General features: G+C 57.0%; 2 protein-coding genes across 5 annotated transcripts; both read left to right on the top strand.

The window, feature by feature from the left end:
• The first annotated feature begins 467 nt into the window (after nt 1–467).
• On the top strand, nt 468–12581 carry ZFP91 (ZFP91 zinc finger protein, atypical E3 ubiquitin ligase). The gene is made up of 11 exons (XM_015863627.3): nt 468–838; nt 919–944; nt 3833–4048; nt 4300–4336; nt 4761–4850; nt 5331–5453; nt 7259–7309; nt 7788–7866; nt 8112–8226; nt 8737–8836; nt 9175–12581. The coding sequence occupies exons 1-11, from the start codon at nt 468–470 to the stop codon at nt 9683–9685; spliced, it is 1719 nt and encodes a 572-aa protein (XP_015719113.2). The 3' UTR covers nt 9686–12581.
• Nucleotides 10533–23213, top strand: DTX4 (deltex E3 ubiquitin ligase 4). 4 transcript variants are annotated; one of them, XM_085548282.1, is made up of 10 exons: nt 13157–13285; nt 13371–13549; nt 17814–18527; nt 19267–19328; nt 19409–19570; nt 19652–19713; nt 19874–20026; nt 20570–20731; nt 20989–21078; nt 21386–23213. In XM_085548282.1, exons 1-10 carry the CDS (start codon nt 13172–13174, stop codon nt 21617–21619), a joined length of 1932 nt encoding a protein of 643 aa, XP_085404408.1. In that variant the 5' UTR covers nt 13157–13171; the 3' UTR covers nt 21620–23213. The 4 variants fall into 4 exon arrangements, with proteins under 4 accessions (XP_032300678.2, XP_085404407.1, XP_085404408.1 ...); XM_015863626.3 differs by lacking the exons at nt 13157–13285; nt 13371–13549 and adding an exon at nt 15634–16256 and having other exon boundaries at nt 17816–18527; XM_032444787.2 differs by lacking the exons at nt 17814–18527; nt 19267–19328; nt 19409–19570; ... (3 more) ...; nt 20989–21078; nt 21386–23213 and adding an exon at nt 10533–10673 and having other exon boundaries at nt 13003–13285; nt 13371–14596.
• Nucleotides 23214–23294: the final 81 nt, after the last annotated feature.

Genomic DNA, 23294 nt, shown 5'->3' with positions numbered 1-23294 from the left:
GCGCGGGGAGCGGCGGCGGTAGGAAGGAGCGGACGGGAGGCGGCGGGAGCGGGAGTGCGGCCGGGCGGGCGGAGTGAACGGCGGAGTGTAACGGGAGTTGGAGCGGGAGCGCACGGAGCGGGGCAGGCCGGAGTGAGGGGGGGGAGGTGGAGGCGGGAGACCGAGCGCGGCTGAGCTTGCGCGGGGAGGCGAGCGCCGATTGGCCGCGCGGCTGCTCGGGGGCGGGTCTTGCCGCAACTCGGGCGTCTATTGGCCGGTGGGCGCGCGAGCGGCGGAGAAAGGCGGGAGGGCCGCGGATCGGTGGCCGCCCGCTGATTGGTCGGAGCCGGGAAGGGGCGGGGCGCGGGGGGCCCGCGTGAAAACGGATACCGGGCTGTGATTGGGCGAGAGCGCGGGGCGGGGCGGGGCCAGCGGAGCGGGGCGGGCGGGAGCGGCGCCCAGACGCGGCACCTCCGTCTGCCGCCCCGATGCCGGCGGGCACCGAGCAGCCGGACGGAGCCGAACAGCAACCGGAGCAGCAGCAAGAGCAGGAGGGGCAGCCGGAGCTGCAGGAACAGCCCGCACGGAGCCCGTCTCCCGCGGCAGAGAAGCCCCCGCCGCCATCGGGACGCCGCCGCCCGACTGCGGCCACCGCCGAGCAGGGGGAGGAGAGCGGCGGCGGCCGGGTGCTGAGGGGCGGCCGGGAGCGGGACCGGGCCGCAGGGGGAACCGCCGCCTCCCGGCGCCGTAAGGCTGAGTACCCGCGGAGACGGAGGAGCAGCCCCGGGGCACGGCCCGGCAACGAGCTGCACGATGCGGGGACAACGACCGCAGCCAGGAGGGCAGCGCCACGAGCAGGGTGAGTGCGGACATGGCCGTACCGTGACACCGCCGGCCCCGCTGGGAGCTGCCTCTTATGCCCGGCTTTTGTCTCCCCAGGTGCACGGATAAAGCGTCCGGCAAAGGTAAGAGCCACGTGTCTCCGCTGTGCTGTGTGATGGAGCTGCTTTAGGAGGAAGCCCTGTGTGTGTATGGGGCGTGCAGCTCCATTCCAAGGTGTCACAGGGCTGTGGAAGTACCCACTGTACAGGAACTTTGTTCTCCCAATTAACCACCAGGGTATCTCTGTGCCGGCCCCGAGCAACTGCTGGCACAGCTGGGCTCACATCTGTGCTGGGCTGTTCTGAATGGAGGTGTGGGTTTGCAGGTGGATGTGCAGCTATTGATCTTCTCTGGAGACCCAGTGTGTAGCAGTAGTGAATGGTGTGCACTGCGGCTCCCTTAGGGATCATAGTGCACTGAGCACAGAGCCCATGTGTGTGTATGTGCTTAGTGCTCTGTGAGGAGCTCCTGGATTTGGGCAGGTGAAGTGCTGCGTGTTGTTTCCAAAGGTCCATCTGTGCGGGTCTGATGGAATGATTGTGGAAGGGTAAAGTCAAAGCTGCGGTGTGCCAGGGTGTGTGTGTGGTTGTTGCCCATGTGCATGAGGGCAGCTGTGTTTCCTGGCTGCTTAGTCATGCAATTGCAATATTTCCCTAATGTGTTTCTATAGAAATATTACTTTCAGAAGGGGAACGTATAATCTCAGCTTCAAAACGGACTTGTATAGCTGTGCAGTGTGTGCCACGTTGGGTGCTCTGTGACACCGTGTGCTCTTGTGGGAATAATTCTTACTTTTGTAAGGCCTGAATAACTTTAATTATTGGAACGTATGTTTAATGAATGCACTTCATGGTCTTCTATTACCAAACTGAGAGCTGAGTGCTTCCTGTGGTTCTTTGAGCCGTGGCAGCAGTTGGTGGTACCCACTGATTCTGAGATAGAGATGCTTTCTTTGGTTGGGTATCCCTGTGTGCTGTGCTCCAGGGACATCATTACACCAGGGTGTGCTTATTCCCAAGGCTGCCATGAGCTGTGATGGCCCACGTGTTGAGTGAGGATGGATGGTCCTGGGGTAAGCTCCTCCCCAGAGCATTTTCACTTGCTTCTCCAAGCCATGACAGCAGAGCTCTATCTCTGCATCTGGCTGCCTCTCAGCTTTCCCTCCTGTCGCTGTCTAATGTTTTCTTGAGGGATCATATCGTGGATGGATGGTTGTTGCCTACTGAAGTGAAGGTCCGTTGTTAATCTGCGTGTTTTCCGCCCTAGATGCTGTTAGTTGAAAGTTGGGGAGGATCAGAGTGGTGAAAGCACCTCAGCATAGAACTGCTTGTCACAGAGTTACTGTTTAAGGGGAGTTCAACAGAGCCTGATGATCTGTAATAGCAACATGCATTCCATTTATCTCACTTCTTGCTCTAATTACCCAAATCCTGTTAACTGAGGAGCACGTGGCTTTCTGCTCAGGTACATGGGGGGGAGGAGAGGGGTTTCACCAGGTTAAGTGTGGTGTCCAAGACGGGACTGGAAACAGCAAGGTTAATTATTGCAAGGTATCATCAGTCAAGGGAGCAGCTCTTACTGTGTTTTCTCAGAGGCACAGAAGTATTCACAGCATGTATAAAAAAGCAACAAATCTGCCAGACAGTGCTGAAGTGGGGGTGAAAGTGTCACAGGAAAAGGCTCATTCACACCTTCACTTAGAGAAGTGGAGCAAAATTGCTGGGTCTGTGGTGTGCTTCATAGGAACGAGTTCTGATGGGGGCCGGTTTCAACTCTGTATTTGTAATGTAGAAAATATGGGCTCTGAATAAGAAATCAGCCAAATTCCAGATCTGCTGAGGGGATAAACATCTTTTGAGGGCAGCAGTTGGTGTGTAGAGTGGTGGTGCTCTGTGGGAAGAATGCTAGAGAATGGTTTCCAGGTGTCTGAATTTGATTTAGTGTTCAAAAAAACTAAGGATTTTCAGAATTAGGGTTAAAAACATAAAGCAAATGTAGTTGGTGCTGAGATCCACGCAACCAGGAAGGCAGAAAGAAGGCATAGTTCGTGTTTTGTAATGAAGATGGCTTTGTGTATGTAAAACATCAGATTTGGTTGCTGTTTTGAGGCCTCATATCCTGTATTCCAATCAGATTTATCAGTCAAAGGTTGGTCACTCCAACTGTTAATGAGGGACTGAGGACGGGGCCCCAAACGAGCACCATACCAGAAGTTCTATCTCAAAGGTTTGGTGGAAAATGAGAGAAGAGCAGAGGGGGCAGGGGACCTCAGGGGGCCTCTGGGCCCTGCTGAGTGTGGGTTCAGTGTGGAGCTCATGTTTTGAAGCCCTCTGGGGATGCACAGCAGCACGGCTTTGGCATCCAGCCCTACTCCCCGTGCCTGGCTGCCCTCTGGGGAGGGCCACACAGCCATGCAAATGGATGTCAGTGAGAAGGAGTGTCTCAGAGCTGAGCCTGGAGCTCAGGCCCCATGCCAGTGTGCTAATGCAGTGACAGAGCTGGAGCACAGAGCCCGGCCAGCTCCTCGGGATGGATTCCTTTAGCACATCGTTTGTGAAATGTCAGAAAGCATTTGAGTGTGTTAAGGCCCGGTGTTCCAGCAACCACCAGGAAGTGAGATCAGGTGAACTGCACTTGGAATTTTAATTTTTAAAGAGATGAACTTGCTCATATACACGTTTTAGTTGGTTCTGTTCTCCTGCCAAAACCTATCTGGAGGTCGGCCATCAGCTAAAGAGGAACCACCTGTAGAAGCAATAAATGAGTGCACAGACCTCTGGGTGGCAGTGCTTGTGATAATTTTTGCTCTAGCACAAGACTAGAAACAACCAGCTTGGGTTCCTCAGGATTGTTATTAAGGGTCCCCTTTGGATTAGGCATGTCTTTAGGGGGTTCTCCAAACATGACTTGAAATATGGGTCGGTTTTGAAGCTGGTCTTAGATTAACAGTGAGATTTCAATGGTGTTTCAGATCCCAAAGAAGAGAAAGAGGAGGAGGAGGTTTCTCCTGCCCTCAACCAGGGCTCTCCAGTCAGCACAGCTCGGCCCAGCAGGAGCTGGCGCAGCAGCAGATCAGCCACTGCCACCCGCCAGCGTGAAGCCGAGAACTCACGTGCCTCCAGGTCCAAGACTGGCTCCCTGCAGCTCGTCTGCAAGTCGGAACCCAACTCCGACCAGCTGGAATACGGTATGTGGGAAGCACTGGTGTGAAGTGCCTGAAGAGAGGTAACTCGTGGGAACCTCTGAAGGGAGCTGCGTGTGGGTGTCACTCAGTGAGCTGTGTGCTGACTGTGGCTGCTCCAGGCGTGGTGCTGCTTTGTCACAGGTACCTTCTGCCACCAGCACTCCTGGCGCTGAATGTCGGCGGAGGTATCTTGAGACAGATGAGCTCACTGCAGCGAACACAGATTGAAACCTAATGGTGACTTTTCCTTTCAGAGGTCACAGATGAGCATCGGTCTCCAGCTGGAATCAGGTAGGAAACTTTTTCTGGGACAGTTCTTTGCATTTAGTGTCAAGAAAACACCATATGTGAACAGTTTCTCGAATGCTTGTGACATGGTCTGTGAGAGTGATGGCAGCTGTGTTCCCACGCAGTCCTGGCCCTTCGCATTTTCAGCTTGGATTGCTGATGGGCTGCAGGTGTCAGGAGATATTGGAGAATTGGGCTTGGTCAGCATGGGCCTTTCAGTTGGAAGCCTTGTTCCTTCTGCAGCCGATGCTGTAGTTGGGTGGGTTCTCAATAGGACGCTGCTCTGCCTAGTTGTGCTTCTTAGTGCAAACAAGGGATGAGAACTGCTGCATGTCTTTCCCATCCTATGGGGAATTGCATGATTATTCTTGCAGTAGTGCTTCAGTTGTCACTGCATAACTCCTCTGTTCTCCTTTTCTCCTGTCAGTGATGATGAGGAGGAGATCCTTGCCAGTGAGGAAGAAGTTCCCTTCAAAGATGATCCAAGAGATGAAACCTACAAGCCCCATCTCGAAAAGTATGATAGATTACCTACTTAACTGTGTCTTTAGGTTAAAGAAGCAACTGTGACCTCTTAGTTGAACTAGCTTAATGTGACCCAGAGAAACCATGCCGGTTGCTGACATGGAGTGGCTCCCATCGGGTGTAGTGTTCTCCTCATCTCCCAAACCTCTTGGGAACGTTTTCTCTCTGGTGGTCTGAAGCTTTTAGAGCCCTGTCAGCAGCCAAGTGCATCCTTAGACCTCCATTCCGCTTTGTTTAGAAGTGGGATTTGATTAAAACATGAAGTCCTATCCAGGTTTTGCCTAACTGTAAAGAGTGGACAGTGCTTTTTAAAGAGTATGGAAGGACAGGAAGCTCTTGGTGCTAATTTAGTGGAAACCCAGTCACAGCAAGCCACTGGTGTAGAGGCTCAGAGGAAGACAGAGGCATGGGGGTATCGTTAAATAGATACCACTTGACATTGGACTGATAGATTGTATTTGTGTCTTTGTAGGGAAGCTCCAAAGCAAAGGAGAAAAGCTGGCAAGGGAAAAGAAGAAAAAGAGAAACAGAAGGAGATTAAAGTAGAGGTAAAAGAAGAGAGTGAGTTTCGGGAAGATGAAGAGCCACCAAGGAAGTGAGTAAAATTCTGCAATTATCTGTACCAGCGTGTACAGTGTATTACACATTCTTGCTAACAACAAAAACACTGTTGTATGCTGTTTTTCCCCTCTGGGCCTGTAAGATAATAGGGCAGAGCCTCTTGTTCTGACTGAAGTACTGTTTCTTAGCATCCTGCTTGCGATTGGCGAGGGAAAGCAAGAGGTGATGTTTTCATTTAGTTGAAGCAGTGTTTTTCCATGCTGGGGTTTAGTCAGCCTGCCTGTGAAATACTGTAGAGAGGTTTTAAAAACAGGGCTCAGCTATCTGAAGTGTGTTGTACTTCAGTGTTAGGCTGTGTTAGAAAGCCAGTCTGGGAACGCCAGAGCTCTTGCAGTGTGTGTCCAGAGGTAGAGTACTTCATACATGTTGTGTGGAAAGCTTCCTCTTGGTGCATTTGGGATTAATGCGCCAGAGCTCAGGAAAAACAGCTGCGTTATCCCTCCTTTTGGAGAAGCAGAGAGAAGGGACTGAAGCTGCCTGGTCATCATCGATGCTTGGAGTGGAGCCTCAGAACACCTACCTGGGTGTGCTTTAGTGCTGCAGCTGAGGGGGAGCGTGTTTGTGTGTTTGGGTCCAAATCATTGTTTGGGATAGTGGAAAAAAACAGCTTTTGCACTTGATCTCCTCTATTAGAAATGGGAACAAAAGGAGCTCCCTCTGCTGGCAGCAGCGTGGGGCTTTGCACACCTTTGTTTTAATTTCTCACGCTGCTTCTAAGCTGCAGCAAGGCTGATTGACATTGGAGAGAAGTATTTTTGTGAAGATCTTTGTTTTTTTTTATGCCACATGGGGCTTTCTGAGGGTTCTGGTTGTGTGTTTGGAATAGATGCTTTTTTTGCATATAAGAAAAACTGTGCTGCTCCTGAAGGTTTGGCTTGGATGCTGAGTGCCTGCTCAGCTTGTTTACTGGCATGGTCTCACCATCAGTAAAATGTCTCAGTATGGGCTAGAAAAGAATTAATCAATCTGTGCGAAGAGTCTTGGTGCAGTGGTGTGATCAAGCAGGCACAACCTTCTGGGCAGAGCTGTTGCTTGGGAGGGTACATTGTACATGTAAACACAGGTCTGATCAGGGCATAGATTTGTCTTGGCAGGTGTGTAAGCTGCTCTGGTTAGTTCAGAGGGCTGAAAAATAGCTGCTAGGTCATCAATCCTTCCTAGCCACGCAGACTGATATTTTCCACATGGCACGAAATGTTACCCAACAGAGCAAAGGAAATAGAAGGACACCATCATAGAAGGACTGTGTTGGCAAAATTATACGTTTATTAAAGATGCATTAGGAAATGGGAGGTCTTGTGAGAGCAAACCACATAAAGCACTTATTTCTCGAGAACATTGTCTTCTTCTGAATCTGCATCAAACTTGTTCTCGATTGATTTTTCTTGGGCTTGCAGGTAATGAGGCAATAACTCGCTAACTGTCTACAGCAGGAACTTAGGAAAGCAGAATCTCGTGTGCAGCTTGGAAAGGCTGGAATTTAATCAAGGGTTGCAAATGATTTGGACATTGACAAATTTAAAAGAAAAACATGAAGCGTGTGATGCCTGCTTGAGGGGAACCTGCCTGTCTATTGCACAGGTGTTTGCTCTGAAACTCTTGAGGCATTTTGCTTCAGAGTGGCTGGTGGTTAATTTTGAGTTGCTGGGTGCAATGTTACCTTTCAGCCTAGAACTGTAGAAGAGTTCTGTAGTGTTAAATGGCACTCAGCTGAAAACATCTGCCTAGTGCTGATGTAAAGAAGCCTTCTCCACTTTTGTCTGTAACTCTCTTACGTAGGAGAGGAAGGAGAAGAAAAGATGACAAGAGCCCGAGACTACCCAAGAGAAGGTAAGTGGTCCCCTCCACTCAGTTCAGTTCCTTTGTGTCCTGCACAGAGCTGTCAGTTGTTTCAAAGACACGTCTCGTTCACACAATAGAAAAATCAGCCTTAAAGGAAATTAGGAAATAGTGATATGTGTTGGCTCCCCTGCTTTCATTCCTCTTTTTCCCTGTGGGTGTTGGGTTTGCTTTCTTTCCAGCTGTTTTTCCCCTTCTGGCTTGATTCCTGCCATGGCAGTGTGCAGGAGTTTTGAGGAGCCTGGCATCTCCTGGGGTTTTCTTAGTCCTTGTGTGAGCCCCCAAGTCCTGCTAAGAGCAGAGGGGGGCTCTTGGTCAGAGTCTGTCAGCACAGCCCAATGGGAGTACTGGAGCAATCATCCCGTGCTCTCACATTACTGAGCTGCACGCACATTCGCTCGTCTGGCTGCTGTCCTCCCTTCAGATGTGTCAGCTGATCACTCTGTTTGTTTTCTTACTGACCTCCTAGGAAGAAGCCTCCGATACAGTACGTCCGCTGTGAGATGGAAGGCTGTGGCACAGTCTTGGCCCACCCACGTTACTTGCAGGTATTTGGGATTTTCCACTTGAATGCTGTGTGTGTGTGTGAGGGCAGGGAATTGTAGTTTGCATCAGGCCACATGTCTCTGTCTGTTCTGTTACTGGATGTCTACATTCATTGGGCTTTCTACTCTGCATGTAAGGGTGTCTTGTTAGCGACTGGAGTTTGATGCCCTGCCAAGGGGCTGCCTGGTATCAGTGTGCCTTAGCCATGCAAAGAGAGAGCTTACAGCCTTTTGCTTTTCTTTTTCAGCATCACATCAAGTACCAGCACTTGCTGAAGAAAAAGTATGTGTGTCCCCATCCCTCCTGCGGTCGGCTCTTCCGACTGCAGAAGCAGCTCCTACGGCATGCCAAGCACCACACAGGTATGGGGAGGTGGGAAGAGGATCTCAGCTTCTCACTGGGATGGTGAACAGGGCGGGGAGGCAAAAAGAATAATGCCCATGGCTTGAGGTGGGAGTGAAGGTGAGGTTAGATGGCATGGATGCGCAACAGTGGCAGGATAGTATTCCCTTCTGCGTTACCATTGTCTAAGGAAATGACAGAAATGGGCTATAATGTTCCTGATTTACCCACTTGCAAGTGTCGTTGCAAGGACTGGCAACAATCGAACAAGCCAAGCTTTATCCTAATTTACCACTCCTTCAGTATTGGTCAGAATGGATTAAGTCTCTTCTAGAAGTTAATCATCATGCCTTAGCTCTCCAGATCAAGCCACTTTGGTGTCTTGTGGGACACCTCTTCCTTTGCTGTGCCTGTGGGCCTCCCAGCACTTCTGCTTCTGCTTCCTGGGCAGCTTTACCTGCAGCGTGTGAGAGCAGGGGGAGAGAGCAGGTCTGCAGGAGAGTAATGCTCTGTCTGGTGTTGCTTTTCAGATCAAAGGGACTATATCTGTGAGTACTGTGCCCGGGCGTTTAAGAGCTCTCATAACTTGGCGGTGCACCGAATGATCCATACAGGCGAGAAGCCCTTGCAGTGAGTACCTTTGTCACTCTCCTCCTTTGAGTGACCCTTAGATACATGCACACTAAGTGCAGGGACAGCTCTGAAATCAGGGCTGGAACCTATTTGTGGAGTCCTGGCCCCCTTGAAACACACCTCTGTGGGAGTGTTTGAACTGCTGCTTGGTCCTTGAGGCAGTGCCTGAGCAGAGATCTGAGGAGCGTGAGTGATATAACTGGAGGAGCTGGCACTATGGTGACAGCCCGCACTGATGAGAGCCCATTCTTTTCCTGGGCTGCCTCATTACTCCAGCTGTCTCCACAGGCATGTGTTGCTGTGTTGTGACCTCCCCTTTCTCCCTTCCCCTTCAGGTGTGAGATCTGTGGATTCACGTGCCGGCAGAAGGCTTCCCTCAACTGGCACATGAAGAAACACGATGCGGACTCCTTCTACCAGTTCTCCTGCAACATTTGCGGCAAGAAATTTGAGAAGAAGGACAGTGTCGTGGCCCACAAAGCCAAAAGCCACCCAGAAGTGCTTATTGCTGAAGCACTGGCGGCCAATGCGGGTGCCCTGATCACCAGCACTGACATTCTGGGCACTAACCCTGAGGCCATCGTGCCACCCACCGATGGCCAGGGCCTCCCTCTTCTTCCTGACCCCCTGGGCAGTGCTGCCCCGGCCGATTGCCTGCTGCTGAACCCCGATGGGATGCCGAAGACGTACTGTGGCGGGGCGGAGCGTGTGAGCCTGGTGGCTGATGGCAAGCTCTTTGTAGGCAGCGGCAGCAGCGCCAACCCTGAAGGGCTGGTGATGAACACAGAGATCCTGGGAGCCACCACGGAGGTGCTCATCGAAGATTCAGACTCGGCTGGACCCTAGTGGTTGGGGAGCACCTGGGTGCTGGGACTGTTTGGACTCTATTTAAAAGGAAAAAAAAAAAAAAAAGGAAAAAAAAAGAAATGGAGACACTTATTGAAAGAGAGAAAAGTTAAACAAAACTTAAAATACTAGTAAGTAACCGAAGGGGCCGCTCCCCTCAGCGTGGATCACAGCACATCCTCTTTCTCCCAAACACTTCAGTCTCCCACTGCTCCTTTGCAGAAAAGGGGCACGCGCTGCCATTACCAGAGCAAGTCGGACTGAGCGACAGATTCCTCTGAGGGAGGGAGGAGGCTGAAACCCTTCGCTCTACCCTGAAGCAGATGCCTTTCTGGCTCCTTGACCTGGCCCTGTTTGCAAGCTAGAAGGCATTTGGTGTGCTCTGGACAAGTTTCTTAGGACTCCCTTTTTGCCCCGTGGTCCCACTTCTATGCATTGCTGCAACTCTAGTCCTCGCAGTCTCACTCTTCATCCCGGGGCTGGGAGTTTGGCTCGGCACTTTAGGCCCCCTCGGCGGGGTGGGCTGTGAAGGAGTCCCTGTACCCCGCCGCGCTCGGCCCCATCCCTGGCAGGAAGCAGAGGGAACGCCCTGGCTCATAGATCATGTTTGCTTGGAGAGGCCCGGGGGCTACGGGAGCCCTGCGTGGGAGAGGCAAGGAGGAGCATCCCGGTTTGACGACAGTAATTTGCACTTTGAACATGTTTCGTTTTTGTGTTGTGGTAACGAGATTCCTTATTTATTGATAAAAGGGTCGGTATTTTTTAGTTACGTTCTTGGCGGGTGGGGTGGCAGGGGTTCAGGCCGCTTCCCAGTAGGCTCCTTCCTACTGGAGGGCCGTAGGGAGTGCTCATGCTATGTAACAGCAGCTGGGAGAGCTGGGGTGGAAGCAGAGTGCTTCAGTCGGACCTCACAGCTTTCCAGAGCAGAGGGAGAGCCCCAGAGAAGAGCAGTGGAGTCCTTGCGGCAGCGTTTTAGCAGGAGGATGAGGTGAGTGATGGCACAACTGCCTCTCGTCTCCCCCCTCCCAGCTCAGCTCTTTTTGCTCCCCTTACTCCCTCACCTTGCTCGAAAGGACAGCATTAGCCAGGATACTTGTTCTCATGGCCCAGGAAAGTGGTGCTCTTCTGAAGAGATCGGGTATGGTTGTCTTTAGTTCATCTATCCAAGGCAGTGGGCTGATGAGGGAGTAGAGGCTGTCAGTTTGTCCACGCCTGTTATGGATTGTGCTGTGCTGAGACCCTCACTTGTGTGCAGCCCCCTCTGCTCCACGGGGTGATTTGGCCACTGCCCGCTGGTGTGTTAGGACAGCTCAGAGCCTGTGGGAGAGTTTACATAGGAAATGACGTCTGGTCTTTAGGCTCGGATCTTTTTGCTCTGTTATCTGAAGTTGTGTGTGGAGACTCGGTGGCCTTGAATTCTTTGTGTGTTTGGAAGAGGTGACCAATAACCTGGGCTTTCTGTTCGTTTACTTTGTTTTTTCAGTTGTGTTTATAAGCTGGGAACAGAGCTGAAGTGCTTTGTCCAAGCCTGAGGTCAGCAGAGCCAGTCTGTAACAGCAGCCAGGCAAAGTCAAGTATCTGGGGTCTGGAGATCAGCTATAAAACACGGAATTGAATTGGAAGGTTTTCACAGGAAACTGACTCCAAACGCCCACTCTGTCGCCTGTGCTGCCTGGAAATCCAGCTGTAGCCAAAGCCTGACAGCACTTACTGGGTCGCTTGTCCTGATTTCCCCTTTCCCTTCCCACTGACATTGAAGTCTGTGTTGGAGCAAGGCAGAGCGCTGCTGTTGTGGGGATGCTGTGTGTTGGTCTGTGCCCTGGGTGTGGGCATCTGCCGGTCCTGTGCTGTGGCTGCTGTGTGTGTGAGCTGGAGGGTGAGCAGAAGGCCGAACATAGGACTCCTGGCACAGTGGTGTGGGAGCACACTAAACTAAGCAGTGGCTTTAGCTTTCTTGCTTGGGTCAAATTGGGGTTCCCTCTGGGGAGCATTGCTAACTGAAGGGGCACCATGCAGTGCACAGGGGTGGGTTCTGCAGCGTGGCTCTTCTATCCGGGGGAATAAAGGAGGGGAGCATGCAGCTTGTGCTGTGGCGTGCCTGCTGGCAGCTACGGATCAGTCCTCCAAGCTAGGAGCTGCTTCTCGTGCCCTGCCTCCACCCCAGGGAGTGCTGCGTGGCAGACAGAGCCTTGCACAGAACACTAAGCAAAATGGGAGAGATTGGGGTTTGCTCTCTGACACTAAAATGAATGCTTTTGGGTCAGGAGCTTGCTTGCAGCTGGTGACGCAATGCTGGGCTGGGCCAGAAGGCGAGGAGGCTGCCTCATTTTTCCCCTGCCCCGAGCACTGCTACGTGTTATGGGGTGCAGGACCAAGCAGCTCATTTGCCTCCTGTGTTGCTCCTGGCCTGAACCCCCTCTGGTCTCTGCCTTACCCTCCCATGCCCTCATTGCTTCCCTTTTTTTTTCCGTCTCAGCAAGTTGCCTGTCTGTCCTCTGACCACAGCCTGCTCACCCTTACTGTGGGAGAGTCTGGTGTAACTCCTTTCCCCCTCTCTCTGAAACCCTACAACTGACACAGCCCTCCTGCAGCTCCTCCTCTCGGTGTCTCTCCTTCACTCGCATGCAGTTTGCTTCAATAAATTATTGTAGTAGTTTGCAATAAACTTTTTTTGTATTTTTTTCCCCCTGTATTTATTTTATTGTTCTCCCTGGAAGGGAGGCCCTGAGATGTAGGATGAGATGGGTGCTGGTTATGGGGGCCCTGTGGGGGCTGTGGGGCCTGGTGCTGGGTGGTGGTGCTGCGGTGGCCAAGGGAAGCTGCTTTTCTATTCTGTTTTTTCTTTTCATCTGGGTAACACATAACCAAAATAAATGTATTGAGGAAAACAAACCAACCCCAAGGGCTGTGTTTGTGTGTGGTACTTGTGCTGTGGTTGCTGCTGTGGGACATACCCCTGGGCTATGGGTGTTGGGGGGGCTCCCTTGAGGAGGGGTGGGCATGAGGTGGCTGCTGTGGTCAGGCTGTAGGCTGAGGGGTATCCTGGCCCCCGGCTGGGCCTCGCGCTGTGCCCAGCTCTGCGCCCTGCTCCGGCCCCAGCCTGCAGCCTGTGCTGAGCTGTTGAGCAACGTCCCGGCTCTGCTCACCTCTTCCCGGCAGTGGTTTCCCGCGCTCCGGCCTGAGCCAGGGATTAGAGTGGGGCTGGTTGTGCCGCAGGGAAGGAGCCTGTCACTGCCGGGTGAGAGCGTTTTGGGCAGAGAGCTTAGAGTGGCGAAGCATGGGGAATTAGGGAAATAATCTGTTGCTGTTGATCCCAGAGGCGGGAATCTGCAGCGTCGTGCCAGGCCCCAGGCGCGGAAGAGGGGGAGAGCCGGGCCAGCGGACGCGTGAGCGGAGCTCCCGGCTGGAATGCACCAGCTCAGCAAGGGATTGTCCTCCCTGGGCCGCGCGGGCACTGCGCCGTGAGGCTGGGACGGCGCCTGGGCCATGGCGGCGGCAGACACCCCTTCAGCCACCCTCCGGCACCACGACCTGTGCAGCCGCGGCATCCGCCTGGCCAGGAAGATGCGCTCGGATGTCACCGACCTCCTGGACATCTACGTGAGTTCGCCCTGCGCTCGGGGCTGGGAGTGCGAGCGGGAGGTGCCCCTTGTCCCAGCACCCATCCTGGCTGTCTGTCCCGCAGGTGCAGCGGCAGGGCCTGGACGCCTCCATCAGCGTGGCGGCGGTGGATGGGGTGCCGGCAGCGGCAGCGGAGCGCTGGGCTGAGCAGACGGGCACCCAGCGCCTCCTGGACAACCTGGCAGCCTACCGGGCTTTCCACTCACTGCTGGCACAGATGCTGGAGGAGCAGCGGGAGCAGCTGGGAGATGCCGATGCTGAGCTGGGCCCGGCGCTGGCGGCTGTTCTGCTGCAGGTCTCGGCCTTCACCTACCACCTGGAGGAGCTGCTGGAGCTGGAGAGCCGCGGGACCCCCGCTGAGGAGGGCTCGGAGCCCCCCGCACCCCCACGCCTCAGCCTCTTTGAGCAGAAGCTGCGGGGCCTGGGGGTGCTGCGGGAGCTGGCCCAGTGGGCCGTCAGGTCGGTGCGGGACCTGCGGCAGCTCGCCAAGCACGGCCCGGGCAGCGGCGCAGCACTGGGTCTGCCTGAGAGCCAGTGATGGCAGTGTGTGGATGGGGCTTAGCTGGGGGGGCCATCCCTGTGCAGGGCTGCTGACGGGCATGGGGACTTCAGGGAGTGGGGGGGCCCATGCTACTAACCCAGGGACCTTCTGCTTCCTAATGGGCCCATTTCCCTGCGATGGAAACTGAGGCACAGGGAGGGAACTCGCAGTGAGGTGGGCTTTGTGGATGACCTGCAGTTCTGCTATGGCCTGGAAGCCATGACCCCCGGTGTGCTGTGCAGGGACGGCCTGTTCTGTGGGGCCGGGTTGCTACCTGGCTCCTGGTGGCCGGGTGATGCTTCTGGATGAGGGGAGCCGCTTTAGGGTTATTGCAGAGGTGAGAGTGACGTGGAAGCATCACCTGGTGAAAGGTGGCTTAGGAATTGTTCCCCCTCTGCAAGGCCTGTATTGCCTCCTTCAGGTGCTCCCTTTTTTCTCTGTTCCTGCACAGCTCCCACCCTGCCTGTGTGTTCTGTGTGCTGAATTTCTGCTCTGACCGCTTGGGGTCTTTCTCAGGAGGGGGGTGGGATTTTGAGCTGGATGGCATCTCTCAGCTGGTCGGACAGGGTATAGAGAGGGTATTTATACAGGAGGCTGACTCGAAAGACCCTCTGCCAGGGGCTTTGTGCCTCTTGAGGCTGTTCTAAGACTGGAGAGGGAGAAGCAAACAGCCCCAGACACTGTCAGCCACTGTTTTCTCCCTGCGTGGCTGTGGTGGATGCTGAGCAAATAAAGCATCTGGAGAGACACTGGGGTGCTGTGACTTCTTGGGGGCTGGACTCAGCAGGCTGCCTTGTTCCTAATTAAGTACTTTTCTTTGTGGCAGGAGGGTGAGCGGTCTGGGAATGGTGCAGGTGAGAAAGAGGTGAGGGAAAGCTGCAGAGGGCTCACAGGGGATGTACAGCTGCAGTGTTACCCCCTGACCCCGTGTGGCTCTGCCTTCTCCTCAACCCCAAGAGCAACACGCTGCAGGGGGTTCCTGTTCCCTGGGGCACAGGCGTGAGGCACGGCCATGCCACTGGCCCCACACAAAGCGCCTTTGTCCCAGCGGGTGCTGGAAGCTCCGGGCACAGTGCCCAGCCAGCAGTGTCTGCACAGCCTGAGGGGGCTGGAGGGCGAGGCTGGGGTGCTGCTTGTTTGGCATGTGGGACAGGGGCTGCCTATGGGGTCGAGGTGGGCACGCCTGGCACATAGGGTGGAAGTTGGAGTGGAAGGACATTCACCTCCCTGCTGCTGGCTGTCCAGCTTCAGTTTTGCAGCTCCCATTGGATTACTTGCACGGTTCTGCTCCCGTGCACTTGTGAGTAACTATTTCTGGCCTTTATTTTTTTGAGGGGGATTACTCCAAGCATTGCTCTCTCTCACACGGGGGTTGTACTCGATGATCTCTAAGGTCCCTTCCAACCTGCACGAGACTATGATACCTCGCTATGTGCAATAACACACCCCTCAATACGCCCTGCATCCCCAATATAACGCACACCCCAGTCCCGCTGTTGGGACAGCAGGGAGAGGGCAGGAGCACAAACAGGAGGAGACCTGAATGTCAGCGGGGCCCCAGCAGCCCTGGCACTGCGCCCTGCAACCCGATCGGGCTGGGGCAGCTGCCGGCAGCCATGGCAGGGCCCAGCCTGGGCGAGGACATCACACATCGCCCGAGCGGCTCCCCAGGGTCCTTAAGGACCCTTCCAACCCAATCTGCCCCGATTGAAGGCGGCATTTCCAGCCGCACAACGGGCACGGTTTTCCTGCAGCCACTCTCGTGCTTCTGCCCACAACGGGTCCCGATGGGCGTTTAATAGCAAAAATGAACAGCGCTGGAAGCCCAGCGAGCAGAGCTCCGGGGGGGGCTGGGGGCGTGTGCTCGGTGTGGGGCGTGTGTTCCCCGGTCGCCCCGTCCCGTCGCGGTTCTCGCCCCGCCTCCCTTGCGCGCTCTCGGCCGTGGCCGCGCGGGGCGGTCGGTGCGCGGTGCGCGGGCGCTGCGATGCGGAGCCGCCCCCCGCCGCCGCCCGCCGCCGCCTCGGGCCGCTTTCCCGGGGAGAGGCGCTGCAGCCCGGAGCGGCGCTGAGCGGCCCCTGGCGGCCCCGGTGCGGGCAGGGCAGGGCCCCGCGGAGCATGCGAGAGCCGGCGGGGCGGGCTGCAGCGGCCGCGGGCAGCGGGAGGAGGCGGCGGCGGCGGCGGGTCGGTCCGGAGGAGCGATGCTGCTCGCGTCCGCCGTGGTGGTGTGGGAATGGCTGAACGAACACGGGCGGTGGCGGCCCTACAGCCCGGCCGTCAGCCATCACATCGAGGCGGTGGCCCGCGCCGGGCCGCGGTCGGGAGGCAGCGTGGTGCTGGGCCAGGCTGACAGCCGCCTGGCGCCCTACATCATCGACCTGCAGTCCATGCACCAGTTCCGCCAGGACACCGGTGAGTGAGCCCGGCCGGACCGGGGCCGCCCCCGTTCCCACCTTGCGCGGCGCGGTGCCGCCCGGCCTGGCGTCGCGTAGCGCGGTGCCGCCCGGTGCCGTGCTGCATTGCACTGCCCGAGCCGGGCTGTGCCGCGCTGCTTTCCCCGGTCCCGCGTTGCGTTGTGCCGCCCCGCTCCGTGCCGCGTCCCGCTGCCCGCCCCGCGGTCGCGCTGCCGTGCTGCGCTGCGTGCTGCTGCTGCTCGCATCGCTGAGCCCTGCGTTGCATCACGCTGAGCCGTGGCTTTGCCTCGCACGGCCTGACCTGGAATTGCACAGCTCTGCTCCTCGCTGTCTGCGTGCTCCGTGCGCTGCCCGAGCCCTGTTGCAATCACAGCCTTTGGCCGTAGTGCCGAGCTGACCGGAGCCTGCAGACCCTTCTGCTGTGTGTCAGGCTCCCCTGGCCCTATGGGGTGCTGTGGGGACAAATCGTGCCCCGGGGCATGGTAGGGTACAGCTGGGGCTGCACGGGGACACCAGGTGGGGAGCACGGGCAGGTGCTGGGGCTGAGTGCAGGTGTAGGAAATATGGGGTTATGGGTGTGCTGGCACAGGGGTGTGTGCCCCTTCCTTCCCCCGGCAGCCCCTGCCTGGCCGTAGAAAAGGGATGGCAGCGTCCCTTGTCCCCAGGCTGTGTCCCCCCGGTGGTGCTGCCTTCTCCAGCCCAGGGCTGGTGGGAACCGTGGCCCGCCCGGGTGCTCGGGGACAAGGGACCTTTGGTGCCGGGGGACAGCATTCAGCGCCATGTGTCTGAGGGCTATTGTTGCCCAGGGGAGGAGGCCTGAAAGGGGAATTGTTCTGCCTCTCCCCGGGTTGCCGGGGATGTCGGTATTTTGGGTCATTAAACAGCTCTGATTTGGGGGGGTCGCGACCCTGGCAGGCCCTGAATAGCTATTGTCCCCTTTCTTCCCCTGCTGAATGGGAGGCCAGCCGGCCCGGCGGCCGGGGGGGACACGGCACTTTCCCACAGTGCCGGGCCGCCAGATGCCGCATGCCATCGCTGCCGCCCTCCTCGCCTCTCGCCGGATTAGGATAAATCACTGCGTGCAGCGGGGCCCCGCTCCCCTCCGGCCTCGGCACTGCTTTGTGCAGGCAGCTTTTCCCCCACCAGGTGCCCCCTGTGCGTGATGGGGCGGCGACCCGCTTCTCTGATCTCCAGCCTGCTCAGGGGGGAACCCGGTCTGGCATGGGAGCTGATGGTAGTGGTAGGGGTCGGGATTAAGGGGGACCGACATTCCTGCGGGCTTTAGGGGGACACGTGGCCGGTCAGAGCAGGATGATCGTGTTCTGCTGCCGTGCCAGGCAGGACCTGGCTGAGGTGTGCTGTGACAGTTGACGGGTGTCACGTTGGTGCCGGGGTGGCCTGGGGAAATTGAGGCACGCTGTTCCCGTGGCGGGGCGGGGACGGTGGCTGAGTCAGGAAGCTGTTGTCCCAACACTAGTGCGGCCGGTCGGGGCAGTTCCGTGGTGCTCCCTGCCCACAGGCTGCTGAGTTCTGATGAAACCTCTGTCCCCTCCACAGGCACCATCCGCCCTGTGCGGCGCAGCTACTATGACCCGTCCTCGGCACCGGGCAAAGGTGTGGTGTGGGAGTGGGAGAATGACAGCGGCTCCTGGACCCCCTACGACATGGACGTGGGCATCACCATCCAGCGTGCGTACGAGAAACAGCACCCCTGGGTGGACCTCAGCACCATCGGCTTCTGCTACGTGATCGACTTTGCCACTATGGGCCAGATCAACAGGCAGACCCAGCGCAAGCGCCGCGTCCGCCGCCGCCTCGACATGGTGTACCCCCTGGTGTCGGGCACCCTGCCCAAGTCGCAGTCGTGGCCGACCAGCCCTGGGGCGGCAGCGGCCCCCTCGGCCCCCGCCTGTGCCTGCCCCCAGTGCCTCCTGGTGATGAGCGTCAAAGCTGCCGTGTCGGCCGGCGGTGTGGGGGCTGCTACCCTGCAGCCTCGCAAAGCTCCCCCTGCTCCTCCCGTCGCCCCCAAGGCCCCTGGTGCCAAGGTGCCTGACAGCACGGCTGCAGCGCGTGGATCGCTGAAGCCTCTGGGCTCACAAGGTGTGCGGCGGCAGGCAGCCAGCACGCCTGCCCTCAGCCCAGCCGGCCCTGCCCCGAGTCCCCCCGGTGCGGGCAGCAGCAAGGCGGCCCGGCCCAGCCTTGGCACTCTGAACCGCAGCCACCTGCAGCGCCTGGCCATCGCACAGTCCCGGGTGCTTATTGCCTCGGGGTGAGTCCTGCGAGAAGGAGGTGTGGGGAGAACAGGGGACCGCATCCCTGAGCCGTTTAGCATGGTGGGAGGGAGGGCTCAGCACTTCCCCATGGGCAGAGGGCTCTGCTGGCCTTTCGCTCCCCCCATGGATACCCCTAGTTCCTGCGTGGGAGAGGAGGCTGGCAGCACAGAATGCTCTCCTGCATCTCAATGAGGAGGCTGGGCTGCTCTTTTTTCAGTTCTTTTTCTGTCCCCCACCCTTCTCCTGCCACAGAAAAGTCATTTAGGGCTCCGTGAGAAGTGGCCCTTCCCCACCCTCTGAGGACCATTTTTTGTGGCGGGGTGGGGGCCGCTCAATGCGCTGTTTCTCCCTTTTGTCTGCTCTGCTGTCGGCCTCCTGTCACAGCCTGGCCCCTTTCCTTCCCTCTGTCCTCCCCCTTCCCTCTGTGCTCCTGACCCACCGGGAAACTTTCCCATGGAAGAGAGCCCTGACGCGGGGTGGGGGGAGCAGCTATGCAATGGCTGTAGGAGAATGGAGGGGAAAAAAAACACCAACCCAGCCACAAAAAGAGGCTGTGAATGGTTTGGAGATGCAGGCGGAGTTTCTAAAGAGTGAGAGAAAAGGCAGCAGCAGGGCGGGGGGCACGGGGCAGGGTGGGGAATTCTCTCCTTCCAGCCAGGACCTGCTTGGTTGCTTGGGAAACTGCTGTCTGGTGTGGGCTGCAGGCCCTGATGTAGTCCTGTGCTTTCTCTGCAGGGTCCCCACCGTCCCTGTAAAGAATCTCAATGGCTCCAGCCCTGTGAACCCAGCTCTGGCAGGTGAGGATGGCCCCACCAGGAAGGTCTGTGGGGGTCTTCCTCATTCCTTAGTGCTGTTTTGCCACTTCCCCCCCCCTTAGGCATCACAGGGATCCTGATGAGTGCGGCTGGGCTGCCTGTCTGTCTGACACGGCCCCCCAAGCTGGTGCTTCACCCCCCACCTGTCAGCAAGAGCGAGATCCAGTCCATCCCCGGCATCTCCCACACCTGCCGCAAGACCACTAAGAAGCAGGCCAAGAAAGGTGAGCCCCCTCCAGCCTTCCCACCATCCTGGCTGCGGGACCACCAGCCTCAGCCCTGCTGACTCTCTGTCTGTCCCACAGGTAAAGCTCCAGAAGAAGTGCTGAAGAAATACCTGCAGAAGGTGCGGCATCCGCCAGATGAGGTGCGAGCAGTGGGGCTGGCTTGGGCTGTCCGTAGGGTGGGAGGTGGCGGTGCCCCTGGGCTGTGCTATGTGCCTGCAGCCTCTCCTCGTGGCTCCTCTGAAGAGGGGCTGCGTGCCCTGGGCATGGTTCAGCAGGCCCCATCTACCCATCTCCCTGCAGGACTGCACCATCTGCATGGAGCGGCTCTCAGCACCATCTGGCTACAAGGGCCCTCAGCCGGCCGTCAAGCCCGACCTGGTGGGGAAGCTGGCCAAGTGTGGCCACATCTTCCACCTCCACTGCCTGGTGGCCATGTACAACAACGGCAACAAGGTATGAAGCTGCAGCCTTGGGGGCCTGGACCCCTAGCTCGGTATCCTGGGGGGCCCTGGTGCATGACATAATCACGTGTCTCCATTAAAATGATCCGTGGTGGGCAGATCTTTGCTGGAAACGTTGAATCACAAACTGGGCTTGTATGGCTGTTTTGTTTCCCCACTGTGGTTCCTCTCCTCGCTTCCCTCCCAGGGCTGGGGAGGTGACCTTTGGTCAGTGCACACACCACCACTGCTTTTCCAGCTGCAGGTGGACTTCTGAGCCCTCTGCACAGGGCTGTTTTGTTTGGCACGCCTGGGAAATTGCATTCCACGTTGCTTAGAGATTGTTTTTCTGCCATCTGTTTCTCTCTCTGCCAATCCAAAACAAAAAGCAGAGGTAGGGCTCGTGAAGCTGATGAGGTTCAGACCTTGGGTGTTTCGTTCCAGTTGGTTTCAGGCCCTCCCAGTCCCCTCCTGCTTCCTGAGTGCTTTGGAGATGTCTGTGTGTTTGTGCTGGGTGGTGCTGGGGAGCACTACTTTCATTACTAACCTCTCTCAGGATGGCAGCCTGCAGTGCCCAACCTGCAAAACCATTTATGGGGTGAAAACAGGGACACAGCCCCCAGGGAAGATGGAGTACCACATCATCCCTCACGCGCTGCCCGGCCACTCTGACTGCAAAACCATCCGTATCATCTACAACATCCCCCCGGGGGTGCAGGTACGTCCTGGGGAGTGCCTTGGTGGTAAGCCATCCTTGTGGGGACCCGCAGCCCTGCCGCTGCTGTGTCACTGTGACCTAAAGCTGGGGGTGGTGGTTTTAGGGCTGTTGTTAGAGTGCAGCTGCTCCGGTTAAGCCCACCCCATGTGGCAGCAAGTGGCTCTGCCTGTGATGGAGTTTTGGTGTTTTGTTGCACCCAGAGTGTGCTTTTGAGTTCTAAACTGTATTTTATTTTTCACTTCCATTTTATGCTGTAGGGACCGGAGCATCCAAACCCGGGGAAGAGCTTCACTGCCCGTGGCTTCCCACGGCACTGCTACCTGCCTGACAGCGAGAAGGGCAGGAAGGTGAGAGGGGCTCGGGCTGGCAAAGCATCACTGTGAGGGGGAGAGGGATGAGAACAGGGATTTAGGGCTCGGATAAAAGCAGGCTTGGCTCTGGCAGACAAATCTGGGTGAAGATCTTCCTTGCCTGTAGCCTGTTGTACTAGAGAGCTCTGCTATTTTGGTTGGTGTGAGGGATAGGACTCTGCTCCTGGGATCTCTGGTCAGCCTTGGTGAGGGTTTGTCTGGGTGGTCAAGTGCTGAGCAAAGGCGGGTGCTGCCTGCAGTTCCTGTGCCCACCTTGCTGCCTGCCTTGTCTCCTCCTCCCCAGGTACTGAAGTTGTTGCTGGTAGCCTGGGACCGGCGCTTGATTTTTGCCATCGGGACCTCCAGCACCACGGGTGAGTCAGACACAGTGATATGGAATGAGATCCACCACAAGACGGAGTTTGGCTCCAACCTCACCGGCCACGGTTACCCTGACATCAACTACCTGGACAATGTCCTGGCTGAGCTCGCAGCCCAGGGCATCACGGAGGAGAGTCTGGCGCAGGAGAAGGACTGAGAATGATGGTGGGGAGGCCACGGCAAGGGTTCCCATTGCTGTATCCAAGGATAGAAGCCACCAGTGAACCCAGCTGGGGCATTGGGAGGGCACTGGGAGCAGCTCCAGGTCAGTGGCAATGTGGGAGGGTGTCCTAGGGCTGTCCCCTCCCTGCTGGCAGAGCCAGCTGGTGCTGCGAGCCACAAAGGTGACCCTGGCCTGACCGTCCCCAGCAGCCAGTCGCTGCTGTGCATTGTCCCACACAAATGTTGTGTGCTGCTGCCAGGGCTCTGTGGGAGCTGGGGAGGGCAAGCCAGGACCCTCCCCTCCCTAATCGACCACATCCCAGCCTGACTTGGTGCCCCCTGATACCCATCTGGGCCTGGGACCGCATCCTGGTGCTGGGCAGTGGGTGGGAGCTGGGCTGTGGGGACTCTGGTTGTGGCCCTACCTCATCCCTCACCCATTTCTTTGTCTGTCTGTCCTGTCTGGCACATCCCGACTGGTCTTCTTTGTCCACAGAGGTTGGGGGCTCTGGTCCATCTCTACCAGACCCCCTTGTCCTTCCTCCTCCTCTTGGCTGTGTCTGAGCTGTGCCCTATGGGGTCCCATTGTCTGGGCTGCCCCTGTACTGGGAAGGGCTTGGAGGGTGGTAGGAAGCTGAGCGTGGGGGGGAAGCATGTCTCCCACCCCCGTTCCCCCCAGTAGTGGGTTCCTTGAACTGTTCGTATGGGGGCGTCCCCGTGTTAAATTTTATATACCTCGTGTTTTGGGGGTTTGTCGTATATATGTACATATAGGTGGTGGTGGTTGGGAGGTGGCCAGGGGAACGTGGTGCTGTGGCCAAGCCTGGTGGTGCTCTGGATGTGTGGGGGAAAGGGGATGCTGACCCAGAAGGGCTCAGTGTCTCACAGTGGAGCTGTCACCCATGGATCTCTGTGAAGTAGGGATAGATGAGAAGCCATTACCTTCCTTCTGGATTCCAGCCGTGTCCCATGGCTCAGGGGTCCCTGGTGAAGTCTCAGTGGGGTGGAGGTTGGCCGGCAGTGTGTTGGTGCAGTGATTTTGGGCTGGGCTGGGGGGGTTGGTGTGCTAGGGGGTTAATGTGGCTGGGGGAAGGGGAGGGGATGGGGTTTGCATGGCATCTGGTGACCTCCACCAGACCCAGGGACTTCCCAGGGCCTCTTGGAGCCACATAGGGTAGGAACAGTGGGCCCTATGGCTCCATAGGGATGCTTTAGGGGACACCCTCCCCACAGGCTGTTCTGTGCCCTCTGCCTGATCCCATCCTGTGAGATATCCTGGCTTGGTGATTCGGGCTGGAGCCCTGCCCAATCCTGTGTCTCCCCCTTTCCCCCACCCCCCTTCCGCCATTGTTCCTTGTGGGGTTGGGTCCTCGTAGCCCCTTTTCTTTAGTCCCCTTCTGGTTTTCCTTTGGGGTTGGTTCACCCTCCGTCCTGGGGGACGGTGGCGTGGGAGGGTTCCGTCCTGATGTGCATCATTCTGTCGTCGTTGCTGTTTCTCCTCTCCCCTGTCCACGGGGTCCATTGCTGCCAGCTGGCTGCACCCCAGGGCATCAATAAAGCGGATGGTGGAGGAGTGCTCACTGTCCCTATGTGGCCTGGCCTCTCTGTTGTCTTCTGTCCGTCGTCTGTGTGACCAGGCGAGGGAGCGGGCACCCACAGGGAGGGCCAGG

The sequence above is a fragment of the Coturnix japonica genome, chromosome 5 (genome assembly GCF_054131305.1).
Source record: "Coturnix japonica strain WE chromosome 5, WE-NBRP24, whole genome shotgun sequence".
Classification (NCBI taxonomy): Eukaryota; Metazoa; Chordata; class Aves; order Galliformes; family Phasianidae; genus Coturnix; species Coturnix japonica.
The sequence above is the reverse complement of the archived record's forward strand: the minus strand, read 5'-3'. Positions and strand labels throughout refer to the sequence as shown.